The sequence below is a fragment of the Tubulanus polymorphus genome, chromosome 3 (assembly GCF_964204645.1).
Source record: "Tubulanus polymorphus chromosome 3, tnTubPoly1.2, whole genome shotgun sequence".
Taxonomy (NCBI): domain Eukaryota; kingdom Metazoa; phylum Nemertea; class Palaeonemertea; order Tubulaniformes; family Tubulanidae; genus Tubulanus; species Tubulanus polymorphus.
In genome coordinates this window covers 18,804,972-18,828,407 of record NC_134027.1, presented here as the reverse complement: position 1 = coordinate 18,828,407, position 23,436 = coordinate 18,804,972, and the positions used below count along the sequence as shown (strand labels likewise).

Genomic DNA, 23,436 nt, shown 5'->3' with positions numbered 1-23,436 from the left:
AGCTGCCAAAAACACTGAAATTTGCGTAGTTGCGTAACTATTTGCAGTGAATTGCAGACGAAACATGAAGCCTTAACGGCCGTTTTAGAAAAAATTATACCAATCGCAATTGTAAAATAAAAATGAGATAGAACCTAAGTTAAAATATTGGCCATTTCTAAAATGTTATTACTAATCTTTAGTCAGTGCCGAACGTTTAGTTTTCCGACAATAATGAGGGGTGGTAGGTAGTCATGCAATTCAAGTCATCATTTATTACACGTTACTTCCGTGTTGCGAGTCCTGGATCAAACCCCATTGAACAATGTGATCTGTGTGCTGGCCACAAATGCACACAGATCACACTACGCTACCCATTACACACTCCAGTACCCACAGCTTTTATATATCCATCCAAATATTTAGAGTGTCTTTCTTCCTGGATTGAGCATGAGCAGTAGAACTGTCAGAAATATGACCATTATACAAACCTAAACTACATAGCTGCATCAACTAGATTTTGTTGGACTAAATTGGCTCCGGGGCTGACGATGTGTTGTTATCCCAATCAATGTCTGGGCAGTTAAAGTCACCTGCTAGGAGTATATTTGTTTGTAATTCGGTGTAGCGTTCAGTTGGTGGAGGTTTGACGCGAGTTCCCTGACATCCTCCTGGCATCTTTGGGCATGTAGAACCATCCGACATTTAGGTTCTTGCTTTTGTCGATGGCAACTTTTACCCATAGTAATTCTGATTCCGCCTGGAAGTCTGGGATTTCGCTTGAAGTTAATAGGCTGTTGTGAACTAGTGTGAAGACGCCTTCCCCGAGAGAACTTCGATCCTTGCAGAAAATCGTATACTTGGGTGGGAAGACTTCACCTGATTTAACGTTGGTGTGAAGCCACGACTCCCACCACAGATGATGTCCGGTTTGGCGTATTCAAGAACAGTTGAGAATTCAGCGGTCTTGTTCACCCGTCCCTAACAATTCACTGACATTAATCTTAGACAAACGCCTACGGCTTGCTTCAGTAGAACCTTTCCGGCTTATCGGACTACTTAAGCGAATAGAGAACTGTTGCAATATTGGGTTGATAGAGTCAATTGAGCATTCCGTCAATGGAAAATAGTAAGGGGTCGTCCATTTATTACACGCATTATTGTTGGTAAAATCAGACCTCCTCCCCCTTGTACACACTTTTACGCAAATAATTTACCCCCTCCCCTTTGCGCACGTACTGACCTTCAAATTTACCCGCCCCCCCCCCCCCAGAGTGTGTCTAACAGATAAAGAAAGACTCGAGGAAAGGCTATTATTTTTATTGATTGGACCTACTTTCATTACGTTTGTACTGAAAGTCGCGAGTACTTGAACTGGGATGAGTCCAGTGTACAATATGGGTAATAGACAATGTATGACGTATACAGGGAATACTAACGATTTGTTTATGGTGTCGTACCGAACGCATCAGAATTAGACCCCCTCTGTACGCACATGTATGCAATTTATTAAGACCCCCTCCCCCAACGAGGCGTACGTAATTAATGGACGGCCCCTAATTAGAAGATGATCTAGTCAAAACTATGGAAAGTGAAACTAGCGCAATTTACACTATCACATTTGAAACAAATCCATTGTAGCGTAGCAACCACTTCTCTATTATGAAACTCTTTTTTGAACCACCATGTACCACATGAACTTGAGTAAAAAGCATCGTTGTAAGCACTAAAACACCCAACCGCTTGACATCATACCGCATCCCCGTAAAAAGGGGTTGTTCAGCTAACCGGAGTTTTCATTGGCCTATCTAGACTACACCGCCAGTACGGGTAGCCGAGCAAATCGGAAAACTCATAATGATTGCCGTGTCTGTCCGAGTGTCCTGATTTTGTAATTATACGGATACAATATATTTTGAATTGAATTGAAAAGGTAACCTGACTTGGATATTCTTGGAGCTAGCCGCTATTGTCCTATGTTGAATTGAATTTGAAAATATGTTGAGAGGGCGCCATAAGACGACCAAATTTCAAACAATTTACAATTTAAGGCCTCTCTGAACGCGAAACAAACATAGGTTACTACTTACTTCAGAATGTTTAAAAACGAGTATCAGGTCAGTATTGACAAATGTAGATTTCGTTCGCTTTCTTTCGACACTGGGCCTCGGGTCATTCTCTCCGAAAATGACACAGGTAGCTATATCCATAAAAAATTCAAATAGCTCCAATCTTACTGAAAGAAAGCTTGTTGGAATGGGGAGGGCTCAAATAACAATATGCTTTTTGAATTATCTTCAGTAGTTTTCGAGATATCGCAAATTGAAGTTTGAAAATTTGAGCGAAAAGTGTCTTCATGTTTCAATACACAAAACTGTGATCTAAGAAGGCAATATTTCAAACAAACTTCAATATCTCTTAAACTAAAAGAGATAGACTAGAAATTTAAAGAGCAATACACTCATAGCACTTTCAGGTGACAGTTGAAAGACCCAAAATTTTTATCTGATTCCAAATGTCTATGGTTTCCATGGAAACCAGCCGAAAAATGGTAAAATAATGAAAATATCGATGTTTGATCAAAAGTTATGATGTAGAAAGGGGATAGAATAACTAGTTATCAATAGTTTATGTTTACCCTAAGTTTATCTAGGAATATCTATTATTATATAGATTATTATTATTAGGTTTCCATGGTAACGGCAAGAAAAAATGTGAAATATTGAGAAATATTGATATGATTTCAAATGAAATTATTTTTTTCACTACATAATTTTTGAAATGAATAAACATGATTATCAAGGCCTGTCAGTTAGGTCTATAGCCATAGGCTCCTATTGCAAATTGATTTAAATATACCAATTTTATATATTATTTGCTAAATGAATTTTAGTTAAGAAAAGCAGAAAATTAGGCTTGGCCTAGCTCAAAACGCTGAAATTTGAAATATATTCATGATATCATAATAAAATCAATCAGTTTAGAAACATAAACCAAGCAATAGTAATAATACTACTAATAATAACTAAATAATAATCCATTTGTTTTGTTTTGAGCTAAATTTCAACAATATTTTATATATATTTCAATTTTGCTGCTTTTGGAAAATCCCCTCGGGAGCCTCATTGTCCCATCACGCGCCTCTATTTTTGCCCGTCACAAGCCTCAATTCATCCCATTAGACGCCTCCCTCTTTCATCAGCCGCTTTACCGACGGGAGCGTAGTGGCGATCCGGGCGGAAAATAAATACAACAATTCACCGCTAGACCGATGAATAATTGTTGAATATTGATCTCATCACGAGCAGCGCGGCGCGTCGTCATTCAAAAACAAGTGCCGGCCGCCATTTTGTATCGCTCGCTTCAACGCAAAACTTAGACATCGACTTTTCCGGCAGCGATCGCTCAGCCCCGACACGAAATAAAAGCATGCGGTCTTCAGTATTTGAATTTTAAGATCCTAAACCTTCCGATTCCTGATGATTCGTCGCTTATTCCGGGTCCTAAGCTGACGAATTTTGCTCTTGAAAAAGGGTATATTTCGATTTCTATTTTCTTCGACTAAAATGCAGATTTATACACTAAACCAACCCCCAAGTGATAAAGATCGATCTTATTGGTTGATTCCAAAAGATTTTAGCTCATTTGCATTGATAGACAGGTTTTATGAATGATTTTACTACGCGATGTCAAAACGCGTAGTAAAAACGCGCATCACACTTTTCCTAATCAATAATGGTCGTCACAATCGATAGTGGCGCCCCGCGCGGACATGAACATACCTAACACAGGGACTTGTCACAATTGATAGTGAATGAATAAAACCAATATCAATGACCAGGTCCACTATCCCTGTATAATATAAAAAACAAGGGTGGCAACAAATTTTCAATCTGACAATGACTTCTCCACTTCAATCGACTGTAATTCCAAAAATTCTCAACCGATTCACATGAAATAAGCTTTAATACAACCTAGAAGACTTTCTGCTTCCAACGAACCTTTAACCACCACTCTAGGACAATTATCTCTCAACGAAATCACCGTTTTTTGACGAGAGATAGCTCAAATTGGAGGTGTACCGATTCTATGGTGGACAGCAAAATGGTCGTATTTTTCACTTCAAACGATGATTTCTATGTGAAATCTTAGAGATAACCCCAACAAACCATACATTTTTTAAAACTTCGCGGTCATACCTGTACGCTTATCTCATTTATTTGTATAAGCCACGCGATGGGTGAGCTCGCAAGCTCAAAATCGAACAAATATACGAAAAAGTCACCTCGCACTATCGCGCTGGCGGCCATTAATCACGTGACGTGCAGGTTCGGGCTATGTTAATAGAACCGCGACAAGTCTACGTCTATAGACTTGAAAAAAGGAAATATTTGCTAATAATACCACCCCTCAGACGAATGTTGCACTATATTTTCATAATACGGATATTTTATTAATTAACAGAACTTTTAATAAATTTTGTAATGTTTTTCGAAATCTCTAAGCCAATCAATGCGCGTGAAATATTTAGCCCGTTACTACGATATCACGTGATTAATGGCCGCCCAGTTGATGACAAGTTGAATGCCGTGTTCGTCCTCATTTTCGATTTTGAGCTTGTGAGCTCACCCATCGCGTGGATTATACAAATAAATGAGATAAGCGTACAGGTATGACCGCGTAGTTTTAAAAAATGTATGGTTTGTTGGGGCTCTAAGATCTCACATAGAAATCATCGTTTGAATTGAAAAAAACGACCATTTTGCTGTCCACCATAGAATCGGTACACCTCCATTTTGAGCTATCTCTCGTCAAAAAAAGGTGATTTCGTTGTGAGATAATTGTCCTAGAATGGTGGTTGTAGGCTCGTTCGAAGCAGAAAGTCTTCTAGGTTGTATTAAAGCTTATTTCATGTGAATCGGTTGAGAATTTTTGGAATTACAGTCGATTGAAGTGGAGAAGTCATTGTCAGATTGAAAATTTGTTGCCACCCTTGTTATTTTATTATACAGTTGCAGGGATACTGGTACCCCCATCATTGGTCTCATCCATTATCAGTCGTGACAAGTCCCTGTGGAAAATGAGCAATATAGGCCTAATTGCAATAATACTAATGATTGCTATAGTCCCCTATTCTTGAATCGCACCAAGTAATAATATTAGTAATTGATAATGATGATATATAATGATAGTAATTTATATAGTAATTAATGATGATTAGGGAACTAAACCTAACCCTAACCCTAATCCTAACCCTAATCCTAACCACTAGTCCCCTATTCTTGAATCTTACCTAAATCCGTTTGTTTTGTTTTGACCTAGCTAGAAGAGGTAAAAGTGCAAATCCGCACCTCTCGTGCTACTGAATGACAGAAACCAGGCTAAAATCTTTCTAGTGAAGATTTAAAATTAACCAATGGCAATGTACTGAATTGCTGATGACATTTTAAATCTGAAACAATGTAATTGATTGAACCGTTTACGTGGAGAGGTGCGGATCTGCACTTTTACCGACCTAGATTTCAACAATATTTCATATATAGTTCAATTTTTCTGCTTTTGGGAAATACCCTCGGGAGCCTCATTGTCCCATCACGCGCCTCTATTTTTGCCCATCACAAGCCTCAATTCATCCCATTAGACGCTTCAACAGCCGCTTTACTGACAGGAGCGTAGTGGCGGTTCGCGTGCGCAAAAAACTTTTTTACAGATCTAATATCCCTAATATTCAGAAATATAGCGGTCCTCCTTATTACCGAGATGAAGTATTTTACCTTAGGCCTATTACCGAGATGATGTATTTTACCGAGATCAACCGAGATGACATGAAATATATCATATTTATCTATTCCTTATCGATTTTAACACTTGAAATCATATTATATCAGTAATAAATTTATTGATCTCACATTATTAAATATTGATCTCACTGCTAGCAGCACGGCGCATCGTCATTCAATAACAAGTGCCGGTCGCCATTTTGTATCGCTCGCTTCAACGAAAACTTAGACATCGACTTTTCCGGCAGCGATCACTCAGCCCCGACACAAAATAAAATCATGCGGTCTTCAGTATTTGAATTTTAAGATCCTAAACCTTCCGATTCCTGATGATTCGTCGCTTATTTTGTTCTTGAATAAGGGTATTTTTCGATTTCTATTTCCTTTGACTAAAATGCGCATTTATACGCTAATTAAACCCCCAAGTGATAAAGATCGATCTTATTGGTTGATTGCAATAGATGTTAGCTCATTTGCATTGATAGACAGTTTTTATGAATGATTTTACTACGCGATGTCAAAACGCGCATCACACTTAATCCTAATCAATAATGGTCGTCACAATCGATAGTGGTGCACTGCTCAGATATGAACATACCTATCCACGGTGCAAAAGAGACAACTTCGATCAACACAACAGGGCCTGACGATAAGTTTATGAGTTTAACCTGTAGCATACCGTTGAGAGGAACCAGGCCTGGCAGTAGTTGAATCGGGTCCTAAACAACGACTAAAACTGGGTCCTCTCTAATTGGGAGAGTAGTTCGTTGAATCGGGCGGTGTTGTCATATCGAGATACCGTTCACTGGCTGCCAGTTACCAGCTGCAGCAGCAGTCAGAATGAAGTCGGACAAATAGATCGGCACCAGGGCAAACATCTGTTATCAAAGTCATGGTTCCTACAGCCCCTAAAATACCCTAAAATTTTGGGATTCCTTTTTTAACCCACTTGGGACTTTAGTCCCAGCGGGCTATTGCGTTCACTTTTCGTTCGTCTGTCCATCCGTCTGTCCGGAGACGGAATCCAGTTATTTTGAGTAGTTTTGAAGACGCTTCAAGGAATATCTTGATATTTGGTTCATAGATGTTTCTACCCTAGACACATCTTCAGCCCAAAAACTGGCCCTGTCAGATTCAAGATGGCCGACTGGCAGTCATCTTTGTTCACCAAAATCAAAACTTTTTACACATTTTTGAACTTTTTGAAGGGAATTTTGAAGACGCTTAAATCAATTACCTTGATATTTCGTATATATTTCAATCCCCCAAAGGCCCATCACCTTAAGAGAAAATTGGGTCGATCGCACTCAAGATGGCCGTCTTATGACCTTTTTAGTGCCCAAAAATGTAAATTTTGGCCCGAATTCTGAGTCCTGTAGTTTCCTACTGGTTTGCCATTTCTCATTGCAATTTGTGATGAGTATTCTTTGGAAAGAGATCTTTTAAATCCGAGACAGGTATTTTTGATCAGGCAATTATGAGGCAATCGGCGGCCATGTTGGTGTCATCAGAACTCACTCGTAGGTGGAAAAAGGTTTTCCCACATTATATTGATACTTAAGCATATTTTGTTACCACAATCAATTGCAAAGTTGTAGCTCATGACATGTTCTATGATCGTGATGAGTTTCAAGCCCATTGGTTTTTGTATATGGCCACCAGGGGGCGTTGAACAATACAATCACTTAGTATTTCTATATTATATTCGTATCTATGCATATTTTGCTACTACAATCAATTTGAAAGTTGTAGCTCATGACATGGTCTATGATTGTGGTAAGTTTCAAGGAAATAAATTATTCTATATGGTCACTAGGGGGCGTTGAATAGTAGAATAACTTAGTATTTCCTTATTTCATTGGTACCTAGGCATATTTTGTTACCATGATCAATTGCAAAGTTGTAGTTTATGACATGTTCTATGATGATGGTGAGTGTCAATGTCATTGGGCTTCGCATATGGTCACCAGGGGGCGTTGAATAGTAGTACAGACCTGCCAACTGTTACGATTTTCCCGTAATTGTTACGGATTGACATTACAAATTACGATGTTACGATTGGGTGTTCAAAATTACGATTTTAGTTTATTTTCATTACGTTCTACGGAAAATTCAAGCGGCACTAATTATCGGCACGCCACGCGAGCAGTTTGTGTACACAGACCGCTGGTGTGAGCCGACATACACGCGCCTGGCGCCGGCTGTCACCGTGGCAACGTATACTGCGCTAGCGCCTATTTATACAGTACAACACAACAGCGCATCTGTTGTAACATATATCAACATTGCTTGCAAGCGCGGAATTTTTTGCAATAACCCGACTGAAGTTATTTTATTCGTCTATCAATTCACGATTCTGCTTTATTTATTTGGTCGATGATAAACAAATTAAATTATAAAAGATTTGCAAACACGATCTCCCTTCGCCAACCATTCGCATCGGTTCTCGGCTGTAATTAGTGTGACTTATAATTTGAATAAAACATAGATAGCGCACGGCGGTATAACTGACATAAAACGTCATTTGGAGATGAAAAAACATAAGACTAACGCAAAAACATGTAAGATAAGTCGTTTTTTCACTCCAGCATCGTCTGGTCTTGACATAGACGCTATCCGGGCTGAGACGCTTTTGTTTTTTCGTTGATTAATAAAATGATTTAAATAGTATAACAGTGTTTTAGTATTGTATGCTTGTTACTGAAAAACTTCAAAAATTACTGACAATTTATGAAATTGTTCTGATTTAGTCAGACACAAGGTTGGCAGGTCTGGTAGTATAACTTTCCATGTTTCCATATCATATTGGTACCTAGGCATATATTTTTTACCACAATCAATTACAAAATTGTATCTGCTGAAATGTACTATGATTGTGGTGAGTTTCAAGGTCATTAGATTTTTTCAAGGTCATTGGATGGGCATTGAATACTGAAATTGTTAGATTGTTGAGCATCTGAAACCACTTCCCAAGTGGGCATGGTGTCCCTGGACCCCTTGTTTAGGGGAGAAATACCCAAAAATTCTGGCTTTGATGCCACAGGCCCCTAAAATAACCTTAAAATTCAGGAAATCATGTTTGTAAAGAAATTTAATGACCATTTTTAGCCGACTCGGGACTTAAGTTCCAGCGGGCTATTGCGTTCACTTTTTGTCTGTCCGTCCGAATCCAGTTATTTTGGGAAGTTTTGAAGGCGCTTCAAGGTAATGTCGTGATATTTGGTTTATACATGTATCTACCCTAGACACATCTTCAGCCCAAAAACTGGCCCTGTCAGAATCAAGATGGCCGACTGGCAGCCATTGTTGTTCGCCAAAATCAGCACTTTTTACACGTTTTGAACTTTTTGAGGGAAATTTTGCAGACGCCTCGACCTTTCCTTCATATTCGAACCCCCCAGGGCCCATCAGCATAACAAAAATTGGGTCGATCGGACTCACGATGGTCGTCCTAGGACCTTTTTAGTGCCCTAAAATGTTAATTTTGGCCCGAATTCTGAGTCCTGTAGCTTCCTACTGGTTTGCCATTTCTCATTGCAATTGCTAATGGTTATTCTTTGGAAAGGGGTGTTTTATACCTGAGACAGGTATTTTTGATCAGCCAATTATGACGCAATTGGCGGCCATCTTGGTGTTAGTACTCATTCGTAGGTGGGAAAAAGTTTTTCGACATTATATTGATACCTAAGCATGTTTTGTGACCACAATGAATTAGAAAGTTGTAGCTTACAGCGTGTTTTATGATTGTGGTGAGTTCCAAGGTCATTTGTTTTTGTATATGGCCACCAGGGGGTGTTGAATAATACAATATCTTAGTGTTTCTATATTATATTTGTACCAATACATATTTCGTTACCACAATCAATTGCAAAATTGTAGCTCATGACATTGTCTATGATTGTGGTGAGTTTTCAGGACATTTGTTATTCTATATGGTCACCAGGGGGCTTTGAATAGTAGAATAACGTAGTATTTCCTTATTATAGTGGTACCCAGGAAGAAAGACACTCTAAATATTTGGATGGATATATTAAAGCTGTGGGTACTGGAGTGTGTAATGGGTAGTGTAGTGTGATCTGTGTGCATTTGTGGCCAGCACACAGATCACATTGTTCAATGGGGTTTGGTCCAGGACTCGCGAGATTTTCAACAGCACGGAAGTAACATGTAATAAATGATGACTTGAATTGCATGACTACCTACCACCCCTCATTATTGTTGGAAAACTAAACGTTCGGCACTGACTAAGAATTAGTAATAACATTTTAGAAATGGCCAGAATTTTAAATTAGGTTCTATCTCATTTTTATTTTACAATTGCGATTGGTATAATTTTTTTTTAAATGGCCGTTAAGGCTTCATGTTTCGTCTGCAATTCACTGCAAATAGTTACGCAACTACGCACATTTCAGTGTTTTTGGCAGCTGTACACTCAATCGGCACCGTTCGTGACTAGCTTCACTGCGGAATTATCATTAATTAACATTGCCATATCACATCATCAACTTATGTTGTGCCTTAAAACCCTAACAGCCGAAATAATTGAAATGCACACACGATTTCTATCATTGAAAATTGAGAGAGTGGCCATGTTTGTGTTTGCTGCTTCGCGTAAATCCTGCGCGGTGGCGCAACCGCGCGGAGTGGGGCCGATACGTCTAGGCATATTTTGTTACCATGATCAATTGCAAAGTTGTAGATCATGACATGTTCTATGATTGTGGTGAGTTACAAGGTCATTGGGTTTTGCATATGGTCACCAGGGGGCGTTGAATTGTAGAATAACTTAGTATGTCCATATTAAATTGGTAGCGAGGCATATTTTGTTATCACAATCAATTACAAAATCGTAGCTGCTGACATGTTCTATAAATGTAGTGAGTTTCAAGGTCATTGGTTTTTGTATATGGTCACCGGGTGGCGTTGAATATTGAAATTGTTAGATTGTTGAGCATTTGAAACCACTTTCCAAGTGGGCATGGTGTCCCTGGACCCTAGTTTGATTACTTGGAGCAAGGATTCTCTGAAATTCTGCCAAAAACTTAGGTAGGCATATGCATTTCCATTCATAATTCGAAAAAAGCCATTTTTAGCCCACTTGGGACTTTAGGACTTGGGACTTGGGCTATTGTGTTCACTTTTCGTCCGTCGTCCGTAGACGGAATCCAGTTATTTTGGGAAGTTTTGAAGATGCTTCTAGGTAATGTCTTGATATTTGGCTTATGCATGTATCTACCTTAGACACATCTTTAGCTCAAAAACTAGCCCCTGTCAGAATCAAGATGGCCCTCTGGCAGCCATTGTTGTTCACCGAAATCACTTTTTACACGTTTTGAAATTTTTGAGGGAACTTTTTAAGGTTTTTAATGATTGTGGTGAGTTGCAAGGTTGTTGGGTTTTGAATATGGTCACCAGGGGGGCGTTGAATAGTAGATTCACTTAGTATTTCCTTATTAAATTTGTTAGAAGGTATATTTTGTTATCACAGTCAATTACAAAATCGTAGCTGCTGACATGTTCTATGATTGTGGTGAGTTTCAAGGTCATTGGTTTTTGTATATGGTCACCAGGGGGCGTTGAAAATTGAAATTGTTAGATTGTTGAGCATTTGAAACCACTTCCCAAGTGGGCATGGTGTCCCTGGACCCCTAGTTTTCTTGATATTTTCCGTCCTTATTTTCATCTAATTATCTGTAAAAAGTCAGTCTTCTCCCATCATTTGAATTCAATCCATGTTCTTGTTTATCCTCGGGTCCTGGCGTTTAAACTATAAAACTATAACCCTTGAATCAGGGAAACTAATCTATCTGACTCTAACACCTGCTTCCATATTTGATCAACAACTTTATTATGCAACAGCTATACAAAAAAATCAACTCAACAATTTGATATGTAACAGATGTAACAATTTTCAATATAAGATCACAGGTTTGAATCTTCATCCTGCCCCCTAAAGTGACATCCTGTCTCTTTAATTACTCTTAAGTCTATATCCACTAAATTAAACAAAATCTAACTTAACTATAGCTTAATGTTGAACTTTTAAGAACTAAACTATTTCTATAAATTTTCTGAAGAAATTACTAAACTTAACACTTGTAATATACATTAATTGGAATGATTCTTTGTAATTTTACCAAGATTTGTATATGAATTATATCTAAATCTATTTCTATATGTGCAGCATATACTTAAAACAATTTTCACTTAAACTCAATTATCTAAATACAATGTAGTCACACAAATCTAATGTTCAACTTTCAACGCAACACGCGAACCGCAAACGAATTATTGAGACTAGATAATCTCAAAATTGACTTTTAACACAAATTACTCTTCGGTGAGTAATCAAACATATTTATGCGACAATATATGTTTGCTGATTTCTAATTCCAACCAACGAATGAATTACGCATCAAATTCGGTTTTTCCTTTCGAATGATTGTTTCACTGTTTATACAACGCATAACTGATATTATTTTGAATTAAATTCCAGAGGACAGATGTTGCCTATGGAACGCTTATAAACCTTTTTCGAGATTTCAACATCAACAACACGAATTAATCCATCTTTTCCTGGATAGACCGATTTGATTTCTCCCAATTTCCACTGCCGCCTTGGAAGATCCTTATCGATAACTAACACAATATCTCCGTTCGCAATGTTCTGATTTGGAGACAACCATTTCTTTCTCGCGCTCAACTGGGGTAGAATCTCTTGGATCCACCTACCCCAAAACTGACGAACGACTTCCTGACTATGTCGCCACTTGTTACGCAAATTGAACGGAATGCAGTCTACACTACTCGGCGCAGTATCTCCGCTGACTCGTCCCACGATAAAATGATTTGGTGTCAACATAGGTTCATTTATATCTTGACCAACCAACGGTCTCGAGTTCATTAGTCCTTCAACTAACGTAACGACTGTACGAAACTGCTCATCGTTTAATTCGCTACCTCCGATTATTGCTTTTATCAAACGCTTTGCGGCTTTAATCATTGTTTCAAATACACCACCGAAATGTGGACTAACAGGTGGATTCCAAATCCAGTTTACTCCGTTATTCGCTAAGTTATTCGATATCTTATCTTGATCAAGACTATCAAGACAATCGACGAGCTCCTTCAACTCTGATTCTCCTGAAACGAAACTTCCACCGTTATCTGATAAGCATCTTTTAGGCCACCCACGCCTCGCCGCAAATCTTGAGAATGCGCAAAGGAACGAATCTGTATCCAGGCTATCAGTAGCTTCGAGATGTACCGCTCTGACTTGCAGATCGACCATCAAAAGGAGATTTCTTTTCGCCCTAGTACGACCTCTGCCCATCTTAACTGAAAACGGACCCGCGAAATCCAGACCGATTTCTGAAAACACATTCCATGATGGGTTTACTCGAATACTAGGCAGAGGAGCCATCTGTTAACTGAGACGCTTCTTTTGTAACCATCTAAGACAATACGCACAGTTGTTTACGATTTTCTTAACCGCAGTCGACCCTTGTAAAATCAGATATTTTCTACGAAGAGTGTTAAGAATATGTACTGGTCCTACACTATGTGCAGTATCATCATGTGCCTGTACTATCAAAAGTCTTGTAATGTCACTCGACTTTGACAGAATTATCGGAAATTTTGTTTCTTCCGGTAATAATTCGCATCTTTCGACTCGCGATCGAAGAACTCCATTTTCGTCCAGGTATGGGTTCAACCCTGCGATTTTACTACTGAGTAATACATGTTTCTTCTTTTCTAATGCTACTATTTCTTCACTGAAAGCTTCTCTTTGACCTACTTTCACTAACTCTACTTCCGCTGCTTTCAGTTCATCATTTTCTTTGCGATTTTCTGTATTTTCGACTTTTAAATCCAATGCACGAATCATAAACCCAGTAGGTTTTTCTGTGTCTGGATTTTCGACTGTTTCATGAGTAATATAATCCCTCCAATCTTTACGAATTTCATCCATTGCTTTGGATGATATTTTGATCTCTGTTTCTGGCCACGAGTCTGAGTTATCACATAGAAATTGTGGTCCGTGCCACCATAACTCTTCATCTTTCAACCGAACTATACTGCAGCCTCTTGACGCGACATCTGCCGGATTACAGCTTGTTGGTACGTATCTCCACTGAGACGGAGAGGTAACTTCATGAATTTTACCAACACGATTTGAAACAAAAGTCTTGTAGCTTCGACTTTCTCCTCTTAACCAGAACAAAACATCATAAGAGTCGCTCCAGAAAGTAGCTTCTTCTATTGGTAATTTCAGCACTTTACATACTCGTCATGTCAACTGCATACCAATTTCCGCAGCCATTAACTCTAGCTTCGGAATTGAAATACTCTTTGTTGGAGCCAACTTCGATTTTGCAGTAACTAGCGTGACAGTAACTGAACCATCTTCATATGTAGTTAACTGATACACTGCTGTGGAGTAAGCTCTAATCGAAGCATCACCGAATGTATGTAAAGTCAACGATTTTACATCTTTTCGAGTCTTCAAACATCTTGGTATGTGGAGACATGAGATCAATGACAAATCTTCACACCACAATTTCCATTTCTGACGTAATTGTGACGTAAGAATCTCATCCCATTCGAGTCCTTTCAGCCAGGTTTCTTGCAGAATGATTTTCGCTTCAAGGACTTAAGGTGTTTTAAGTCCCATTGGGTCAAATATCCGAGCGATATGACTGAGAACTTCACGTTTCGTTATACTGTCGTGGTATTCTGGTACGTTAACTTGATATTCAAATGTGTCTGATTCTGCTTTCCAGTAGACACCCAGAACTTTGGTTTTTAGCAAATTGTCTTGAATCTTCAATCTATCGGATTCCGGAATATCTTCTAAGACAGTTCTGTCATTTGACATCCATTTTCTATAATGAAATCCTCCATCTGTAGCCAAAGCCGTTAACTCTTGTCTGGTGGCTATGGCAACATCTGGGTCATCCATTGAACAAATGATGTCATCCATGTATGTTTTCGAATCAACTGCATCAGCTGCAAGGGGATAAACTTCTTTCTTCATTTTCGCATGAGTCTGCCATACATACTGAGCACAGCAAGGAGAGTATGTTCCACCGAATACATGCCTTTTAAATTCATAGACTTCAATTTCACCGGATATCTGATTTTTCCAGAGAAATCTATGATACTTTCGATCTTCTGGCTTCATTTCTATTTGCAAATACATCTGTGAAAGATCTGCACCCATAGCTATGAGTCCACTTCTGAATGAATCAAAACTTCAAATAAATCAGCTTGAAGTTTCGGTCCGGCATAAGCTTCGGAGTTGGGACTTTTTCCATTGTACTTCGACGATCCATCAAATACGATACGTACTTTTGTTGTTTCTCTATCTGGCTTAACTATCGGAAAATGAGGTAAATACCATGCATCAACATTTTCGAACGATTTTAACGGACCTTTGAATTCGATATAATCTTTGGTCAGGTATTCTGCGATTGTTTCTTCATACGATTTTTTGATGTCCGGATTGGAATCAATTTTCTTCATTAATAATTTAAGTCTGTTCAACGCTACTGACTGATTATTTTCCAGATAGGGACTTTCATCCTTCCAAGGAACGCCAATTTCATAACGCTTGCCGTCGAACTTCAACGATTGCTCAAGCTTTTTCTGAGCTATTTCTTCGTCAACAGATAATTTGGATCTTGATTCATCGAGACCAAAACGCTTTCTATCTCCCAAAACGCTTTTAGGGTAGAATCTAACGAAATTTCTTCTTCATTCGGATTTTCACGATTAGCCAAAATCGTTTGACAGATTACATGAGTCTGTTTCTTCACGTTATGTGACTGATTTACATTGTTACCGATACACGTCCAACCGAGCGGGCAAAGACGAGCGATTGGATCCGACGGATTTGGACCACATATTTCTTTCAAACAGTACAGTAGATGTCTACAATCTTTTCCAAGTATTCCCTCAACTGTAGAATTAACACCAACATCTGGAAAGGGTATACCTTGTAGATGTGTCCACCGATTACGTATCTTCGACCATGCAACCGACACCACACTGTCACAAACGTTATCCACTACGTAAAATCGCTGCGTGGCTAAGATTTTATCTGAACCGTTGTAATGTCTTATGTTTACATCACAAACTTTCGATTTCGTTGAAATTTCCGAACCATCGAATAATTTAACCGTCAAAGCTTCATTGTTATATTTCAAATTACGCATATGCGATACAGCGTGAGTACTGAGGTAACTAATGTCACTGCACTCATCTAGAAGAACTATTATCTGACGTTTATCATGACCATCACCAATATAGATAGGAAGAGTTCTCATTCCAACGTTCACTGAACTATCTATAGCATATATCTGCTTCGCCATAAACGAACCATTCTTTTTTACGTCAGTTTCTAATGACGACTGGATAGTTTCTTGATCTGTAGTTTCATCATCTTTATTTTCCCAATCATAAGTTTCTGATTTCTTAAACTTCGGTCGATGCAACATCGAACTGTGTGTTAGAGTACAGCCAGATACTCCACACTGTCGTCTACTATTACAATCCGAACCACGGTGATACGGACGTAAACATCGAAAACATAAACCAAGCCTTTTTGCAGTAGTCCAACGTTCATCGATTTTCATCTTTCGGAAACGGTCGCATTTTACTTCAGTGTGATCCATTCCACACACGCTACATTTTACTGAATTACCCACGAAGGTACCACTACGTTTATTCGGTAATTTTCTATCAACAGTCTTCGAATCATTTGATACTCCATGAAGACCCTTAACTGCTTCACGAGCTTTCACCTTTCGCGCAACGACTTCTGAAAACCATTCACTTAAGGAAGCTAGACCTTCGTCACATGATCTCGAGCTTAACCAGTCATAGTACTGTACAAGCAATATCTCAGGAATCTTTCGAGATACAATGCTATACCAAGCACCATCACCGAGATCATCACCTTTTCCTCCAGCTTTCAATTTTGCTAATGCAACGACGAGATTATCCGACAATATTTCTAATTTGTCGATATCATAAACTGACGGCTTTTCTGACTTTTCCAATTCATCTAAATATCCCTGTAGTTTCCTTCGATCACCACCGAACTTCTGAACGAGTAACTTTTTTGCCGCTTCGTATTCCTCTTAGCTATAACTGAAACCCTTTATGGTATCAATAGCTTTTCCTTTCAACGAGTTCATCAACCGTAGCATTTTATTAGCTGCTGGTTCATCTGTACTGTCAACTACGTTCACGAAGGCCGTCCAGTAACTGTCGAATGTCAACTTATTTCCATCAAATACAGGAACTTTTATGCGTTCAAGTTTGGAAACAGCTGCCGTAACCGACGATTCATCTTCTTCAAGGCTAATTCTCTTTCTTGGAGTGGACGTTTTCTTTTTACTCGTGTCATTAGATTCATTGACCGACCGATTCAATAACAGAGAGCGAGCCTTTTCTATTTCATATTCTGTTGAATTAAAAACCTCTTCTGCTTCAGCTTGAATATTCTGAACGCCTTTACTGTTGTTTTCTGTTAAGTGGAGTTGTTCTAACTCATCTAGTACTGACAGGACTAAATCTCTTTTCTCATGAATATTGTCTATTATTTCTAATACTTGACTACCATCAGTATCTTCTTTACTTTCTAAGACCTTTGCTGTCAATTTTGTTAGGAGTCTACTCAAAGTGCTTTTTTCTATTTTCTTAAGCTTTTTCAGCTCACCTAAACCACGTTTTGAAGTAATTCCGGTTGCATCAACATCAGCCATGATTGCGAAATATTGTCAGCAGTTACTGAAGTCTAATTATCTGATGTTTAAACTTGCTGTTTCTGATGTTCTATTTCTATTTCATGAGCCCGCTTTACAGTTTTCTTGTGTTCCCGGGTTTCGGCACCATTTTATGTTCTACTATAAACTGGCCCTTGAATCAGGGAAACTAATCTATCTGACTCTAACACCTGCTTCCATATTTGATCAACAGCTTTATTATGCAACAGCTATACAAAAAAATCAACTCAAAAATTTGATATGTAACAGATGTAACAATTTTCAATATAAGATCACAGGTTCAAATCTTCAATCCAATAGTTTTCACAATTTTTCATTTGTTCTGCTTATAATCTCTTATCTGGAGTACCAATGTTTGATTATGATGCAGATTAGACATACACTCATGTAAATTTAAGAAAGTTCATATTAAGAATTTTGTTTCTTGTTTATTGTTACTAGTTAATACTATATTATATAGTAATGATGTAGGCCTACGGTAAAATAGCGGAAGTAAACACTGCCCTATATGGTTAAATGTCCACTTCGTATTTGAATTGGGTCCTGATCTGATGTAATGAAAATTGATTTTGATTTGATTTATTGTTCCTTTCGCTTCCGTGTCCTCTCTCTTCCTTTGCTTTTTTTTCTTGCGTGGCAACGTCTCTCCTGGATCTTAATGTTGGTGATAGGCTGTCTATGGCCTGTGCCTGAAATCCTTGGCATGTTGATATCCTGGCAAACCTTGTTGCTTTTTCTGGTGAAGTCTTGATGACTAGTTTTATAAGGATTGCGATAGCCTGTTGATTGTCTGAGGGGGTATGACCCATGGTCCTTTGTTAAAAAATCTAATAGAATTAAATTTTTGTAGCTGTCAGTACAAAAATACAGTGTATTTGAATACAGCTAACAGCTTTTGAAAATTGTCTAAATATATCTAACGGCTTTTGCTGGTCGTGAAATTCGAACTCTGCTGGGGGCATTCAATAGTGGAATAACTTAGTATTTCCTTATTATGTTGGCACCTAGGCATATGTTGTTTCTACGATCAGTTATCAATCAATTTCATTGATGATTGTAGGTGTTCACAAGGGGCATTGAATATCAAACTCAGGGTTCGTCGCGGGCTGTGAATAGCAGTGAATTTTTTAGAAAGGCAGTGGAAATGGGAAGGGGGGCAGTGAATTCGGAAATGTGTTCAATTTTGTCTGAGATTGGCAATTTTAAAATGTCACGAGAAATTTCGTTGAGTTTCGAACAAAAAAATATACGGACAATGTCATGCCCACGGCAATTCAATTTCATTTTATTCATTGGTGTTGTGACCATCGACGTGCCAACCAATTCAATTCAGTTTTATTCACGAGTTTTCATTTTTATGGTTGCCATGGCTCCCAGGTCCAAGCACCTGTTTCACAAAATTGCAAATGGCGGTGGTTTGCGTTCGGATTTTTTAAAAATCTCTGGCCCGTTACACTGTGGAAAAATGGGAAAATGTACATTTCAAGATTCGTGGCTTCATCATCCGGAGTACCGTAGCTGGATTGAACGTGTTCCGAATTGTATTCATAAGTTTAGATGCAGAATTTGCATGAAATCGAACGAACTTGGAGCCGGTGAAGTATTATGCGAATATACCTAGTTGGTGCTTTTTGATTCTTCAGCGGGTGTTTAATTGTTTTGGCCCGTAGTCTTTTGGTAACATGTCTTTAGGTAGCCTACTAGGTAGCCAAATGGCAGTGAATTTGACTTTTCATTGGCAGTAAATAGCAGTGAATTTTTGTCAGCAGTGACGCAATGAACCCTGCAAACTTGTTAAGCATTTCTCAAGCGAGGGATGGTTTTCATGTTGTATTTGCCCATTTTCTATGCATTTCAAATAATCTTGAACTATTTCATTACAGGGAGGACCATATTTTGATGTGTTCAGTGTGCAAGGTAAAGATCCTTTAGCCAATTGGAAACAAACTGGATCATCTAGTATACGTAAGGTAATAATGGCTACTATGCAATAGCTGCAGACACATAGCTACAGTACTTGAAATATTAGCCTATTGCAAAGATCGAAAGTAAATCTTAAAAACACCAAACAAATGTTTCTTGCTTTCAATCAGCTAGGTCTACGTGATCTCCTGCATGTATGATGAAAGTAACCTAATCAACATGCTTGCATGAGGTCACTGACGATTTGTTTGCTTATGAAACATGTTACGATGTTTGTAGCATATTGAATTATGTCACCCCTGTCGACGACATCCTATTTTACTCGGTGTGCACTGTGCGTGGTGAGCTTTTCCCACACTAGCGCTCTACACACTTCAAATTATGTGCAATCATCCTGAAAGTTGGTAGCTATTTGGGTAGGTGCAGGTTCATTTCATCTTGGTTTACAAGCACACTTTGGTTCAAGTACATGTACTTTCCCAACTGCATAGTGTGTACCAAAATCAGTATTAGTGTAACTGTGGCACATGAAGTTTAGACTTACAAGTCAATTATGTTATCGATAGGTTTATGACAAAGAAGTGAAAAGTTACATCTATAATTTGGAAGGTCATGGAGCCACTACAAAGATTCAACTACCTAAAGATTCAAGGCAATCATGTGAGTTGATTCATACCCCTCAAGTCATTCTTACTAATCATTCAATCAAGTTATATACAATAGATCCACTTAGTTCGGATCATTTTTAGCCCACTTTGGACCCTAGTTCCATCAGGCTATTGCGTTCACTTTTCACCTTTCGTCCATCCATAGACAGAATCCAGTTATTTTGGGGATACGTACGTTTTAGAGATACGTACCTCAATCCTGATATTTGGTTTATACATGTATCTATTATAGACACATCTTCAGCCCAAGACCAGGTCTGGTCAGAATCACGATCGCCAACTGGCGTCCATTTTTGTTCGCCCGAGATCAACACTTTTTGCACATTTTGCAAATTTCAAAGACGCTTCAATCATCATCTTCAGGGGGAAATCCGCCATCTTGTTGCCCAATTTTGTGGTCTTCCCAATTCACGCAAGTCCGTTCATCCTCCACCCGCCAAGATCATGGAGAGTCTGCGGCGGTAAGCGAGTCCTCGTCACCTGAAACAAAAGTAGCATTGATATTCCATTTCATCATGGCGACCTTGAACTCTCACCTAAACATTGTCAATTTACGTAAAACAATATCAAAAGTGTAGCCGGTGTATAAAAAACAAGTGGAAATGAAATTCAACTGATTCAACCTCTAAATACTTGGTATTCTAAATTAAATTTTCTTGTGAACTAGAATATGTTTTTCAAACCTGCCAACTGTTACGATTTTCCCATAATAGTTACGGATGGACTGTATAAATTATGGTGTTACGATTGGGTGTTCAAAAATATGATTTTAGCCTTTTTTCATTACGTTTTACGGAAAACTCTAGCGTTGTTACGATTCTTTAAAAATATGTTGCCAACGAAGTTTAAGCACGTTGATTTTGTTATCGGAAACTAAAAAACTAAAATATGCAGCTGGCATACACGTCTCCCTGCACGCACTCAATACAGTACATCTGTCAGCTGGCTGTCACCAGCGGCAACCTGCTACTATTGATCTATTGTATATACTCTCTGGCGTGTCTTTTTTGGAAGTAACCCGACTTAAGTTAATTTATTTGTATATATTGTATTCATTCTTTATTTTGCTAATAAACATGAATCAAATATAAATTCCATAATTTTTTTTTAAAACATATATTAGCAGGGTGAACCTGTTAAAAGTTTTCACTTGTAGCAACAGGTACCCAAATACACACTTCACTCTCACCCACACATTCATACTTTCGCATTCACACATGATTTTCTACTGCTACAGGCATACAAAAATAGGTATATAATAGAAAGATGATATAGGTACAGTTACATTGTTTGATTAATTCATTGGGGTTTTTTTCTTAATAATGATTAATAATTACTAATTATGAATTTCTTATAAGCTGACTTAAAGATCTCTAGGGAAGGTGATGATTTGAAAATATTACTCATTTCATTCCAATGTTTTGGGCCATTATAACTAAGGAAATTTCGGCTAAAGTTATTTCGGCATAAGGGTAGTACAAAATAGTTTGTGTGGCGGGTTCTGCGATTTCTGTTTAACTCGAAGAAGCCATTGAATACATCTGGTAAAAGGTTATCAATCCATGATACTGCGTTATTTATTTTTTCAAATTGAAAAATAAAATAAGAAGAAAAAATATTGGTTAACAATGGCCTCCCACCACCAACCAGTCGCATCGGTTCTCTGCTGTAATTAGTGTGTCTTTTATAAATAATGGCAGCTACCGCGACCAGTATGGCGATGAGTTATTGGATTTAGATGTTATTTTATCTGATATAAGTGATGAACCTGATCAATAACAAACCGGGCAACAAAGTGAAGGAAGCCCACCGTTTTAAAGATATTCCATGGTTTAGTTTCCTTGCATGAATGTTTCGTAGAGCCTCACACTCATTTTTAGCCCACTTGGGACTTTAGTCCCAGCGGGCTATTGCGTTCACTTTTCGTCCGTCGTCCGTCCGTAGACAGAATCCAGTTATTTTGGGAAGTTATGAAGACGCTTCAATGTAATGTTTTGATATTTAGGTTACACATGTATCTACCCTAGACACATCTTCAGCCCAAAAACTGGCCCTGTCAGAATCAAGATGGCCGACTGGCGGCCATTGTTGTTTGCCATAATCAGCACTTTTTACACATTTTTGAACATTTTGAGGGAAATTTTGAAGACGCTTTGATCAATTACCTTGATCCTTCGTAGATATTTGAATCCCCCTAGGGCCCATCAGCATAACTAAAATTGGGTCGATCGGACTCAAGATGGCCGTCCTATGACCTTTTTAGTGCCCAAAAATGTCAATTTTGGCCCTATTTCCTGTAGCCTGTAGCTTCCTAATGGTTTGCCATTTCTCATTGCAATTGCTGATGGGTATTCTTTGGAAAGGGATGTTTCATATCTGGGACAGGTATTTTTGATCAGCCAATTATGGCGCAATTGGCGGCCATCTTGGTGTAATAAGTATTCATTCATAGGTGGGAAAAAGTTTTTCGACATTATGTTGATAACTAAGCATATTTTGTTACCACAATGAATTTGAAAGTTGTAGCTTATATCGGGTTCTATGATTGTGGTTAGTTTCAAGGTCATTGGTTATTATATATGGCCACCAGGGGACGTTGAGTAATATAATATCTTAGCATTTTTATGTTATATTTGTACCATTTTGTTGCCACAATCAGTTACAAAGTTGTAGCTTATGACTTCGTCTTTGTGATTGTGGTGAGTTTTAAGGACATTAGTTATTCCATATGGTCACCAGGGGGCGTTGAATAGTAGAATAACTTAGTATTTCCATATTAAATTGGTTAGAAGGCAAATTTTGTTATCACAGTCAATTACAAAATCGTAGCTGCTGACATGTTCTATGATTGTGGTGAGTTTCAAGGTCATCGAACAATGTAACATTTATTGAAACGTAAAACTTTTTACAATATACTTGTTTGAACAAAAAAAATTTGTTGTGTGAAATCCAAAGTTAAAATGAAAACAATTCTGTGTGATTGAACAATATAACTTTTGTTGAAATGAAAAATTTTTTACAGTATACTTGTTTGAACGAAAAACTTAATGTTCCGACAAGAAAATTTTGTTCGAAAGAAAATGGCTACTGGAGAACCATATGAGTTACCTACTTAAACCATACATCAATACAAGTATATTGTAAAGGGCTATTGATCACACTTGCAACCACGATTCTATCGCAAATGGTTAAGGGCCTGGGAGCAAAAACGTTGTTTTCACAGTCCCCTCGTGGCAGTTGTATGAACTAATCATGCAGGTTGGCATATTGCACGGATGTCTACGTACTTTCACC

The 23,436-nt window shown here is 38.2% G+C and overlaps 1 protein-coding gene across 3 annotated transcripts in view; it reads left to right on the top strand.

Moving 5' to 3' along the window:
• The first annotated feature begins 1,979 nt into the window (after positions 1-1,979).
• Positions 1,980-23,436, top strand: part of LOC141902891 (protein CFAP20DC-like) — an 86,053-nt gene continuing 64,596 nt past the window's right edge. For 2 of the 3 annotated variants that reach the window (XM_074790818.1, XM_074790817.1), the window contains exons 1-3: positions 1,980-2,096; positions 19,435-19,521; positions 20,041-20,134. In XM_074790818.1, the coding sequence (XP_074646919.1) occupies positions 2,076-2,096; positions 19,435-19,521; positions 20,041-20,134 (202 nt within the window). In that variant the 5' untranslated portion in view covers positions 1,980-2,075. Of the gene's footprint in view, positions 2,097-19,430; positions 19,522-20,040; positions 20,135-23,436 lie in introns of those variants that run through there. The other variant, XM_074790819.1, reaches the window with a different exon arrangement.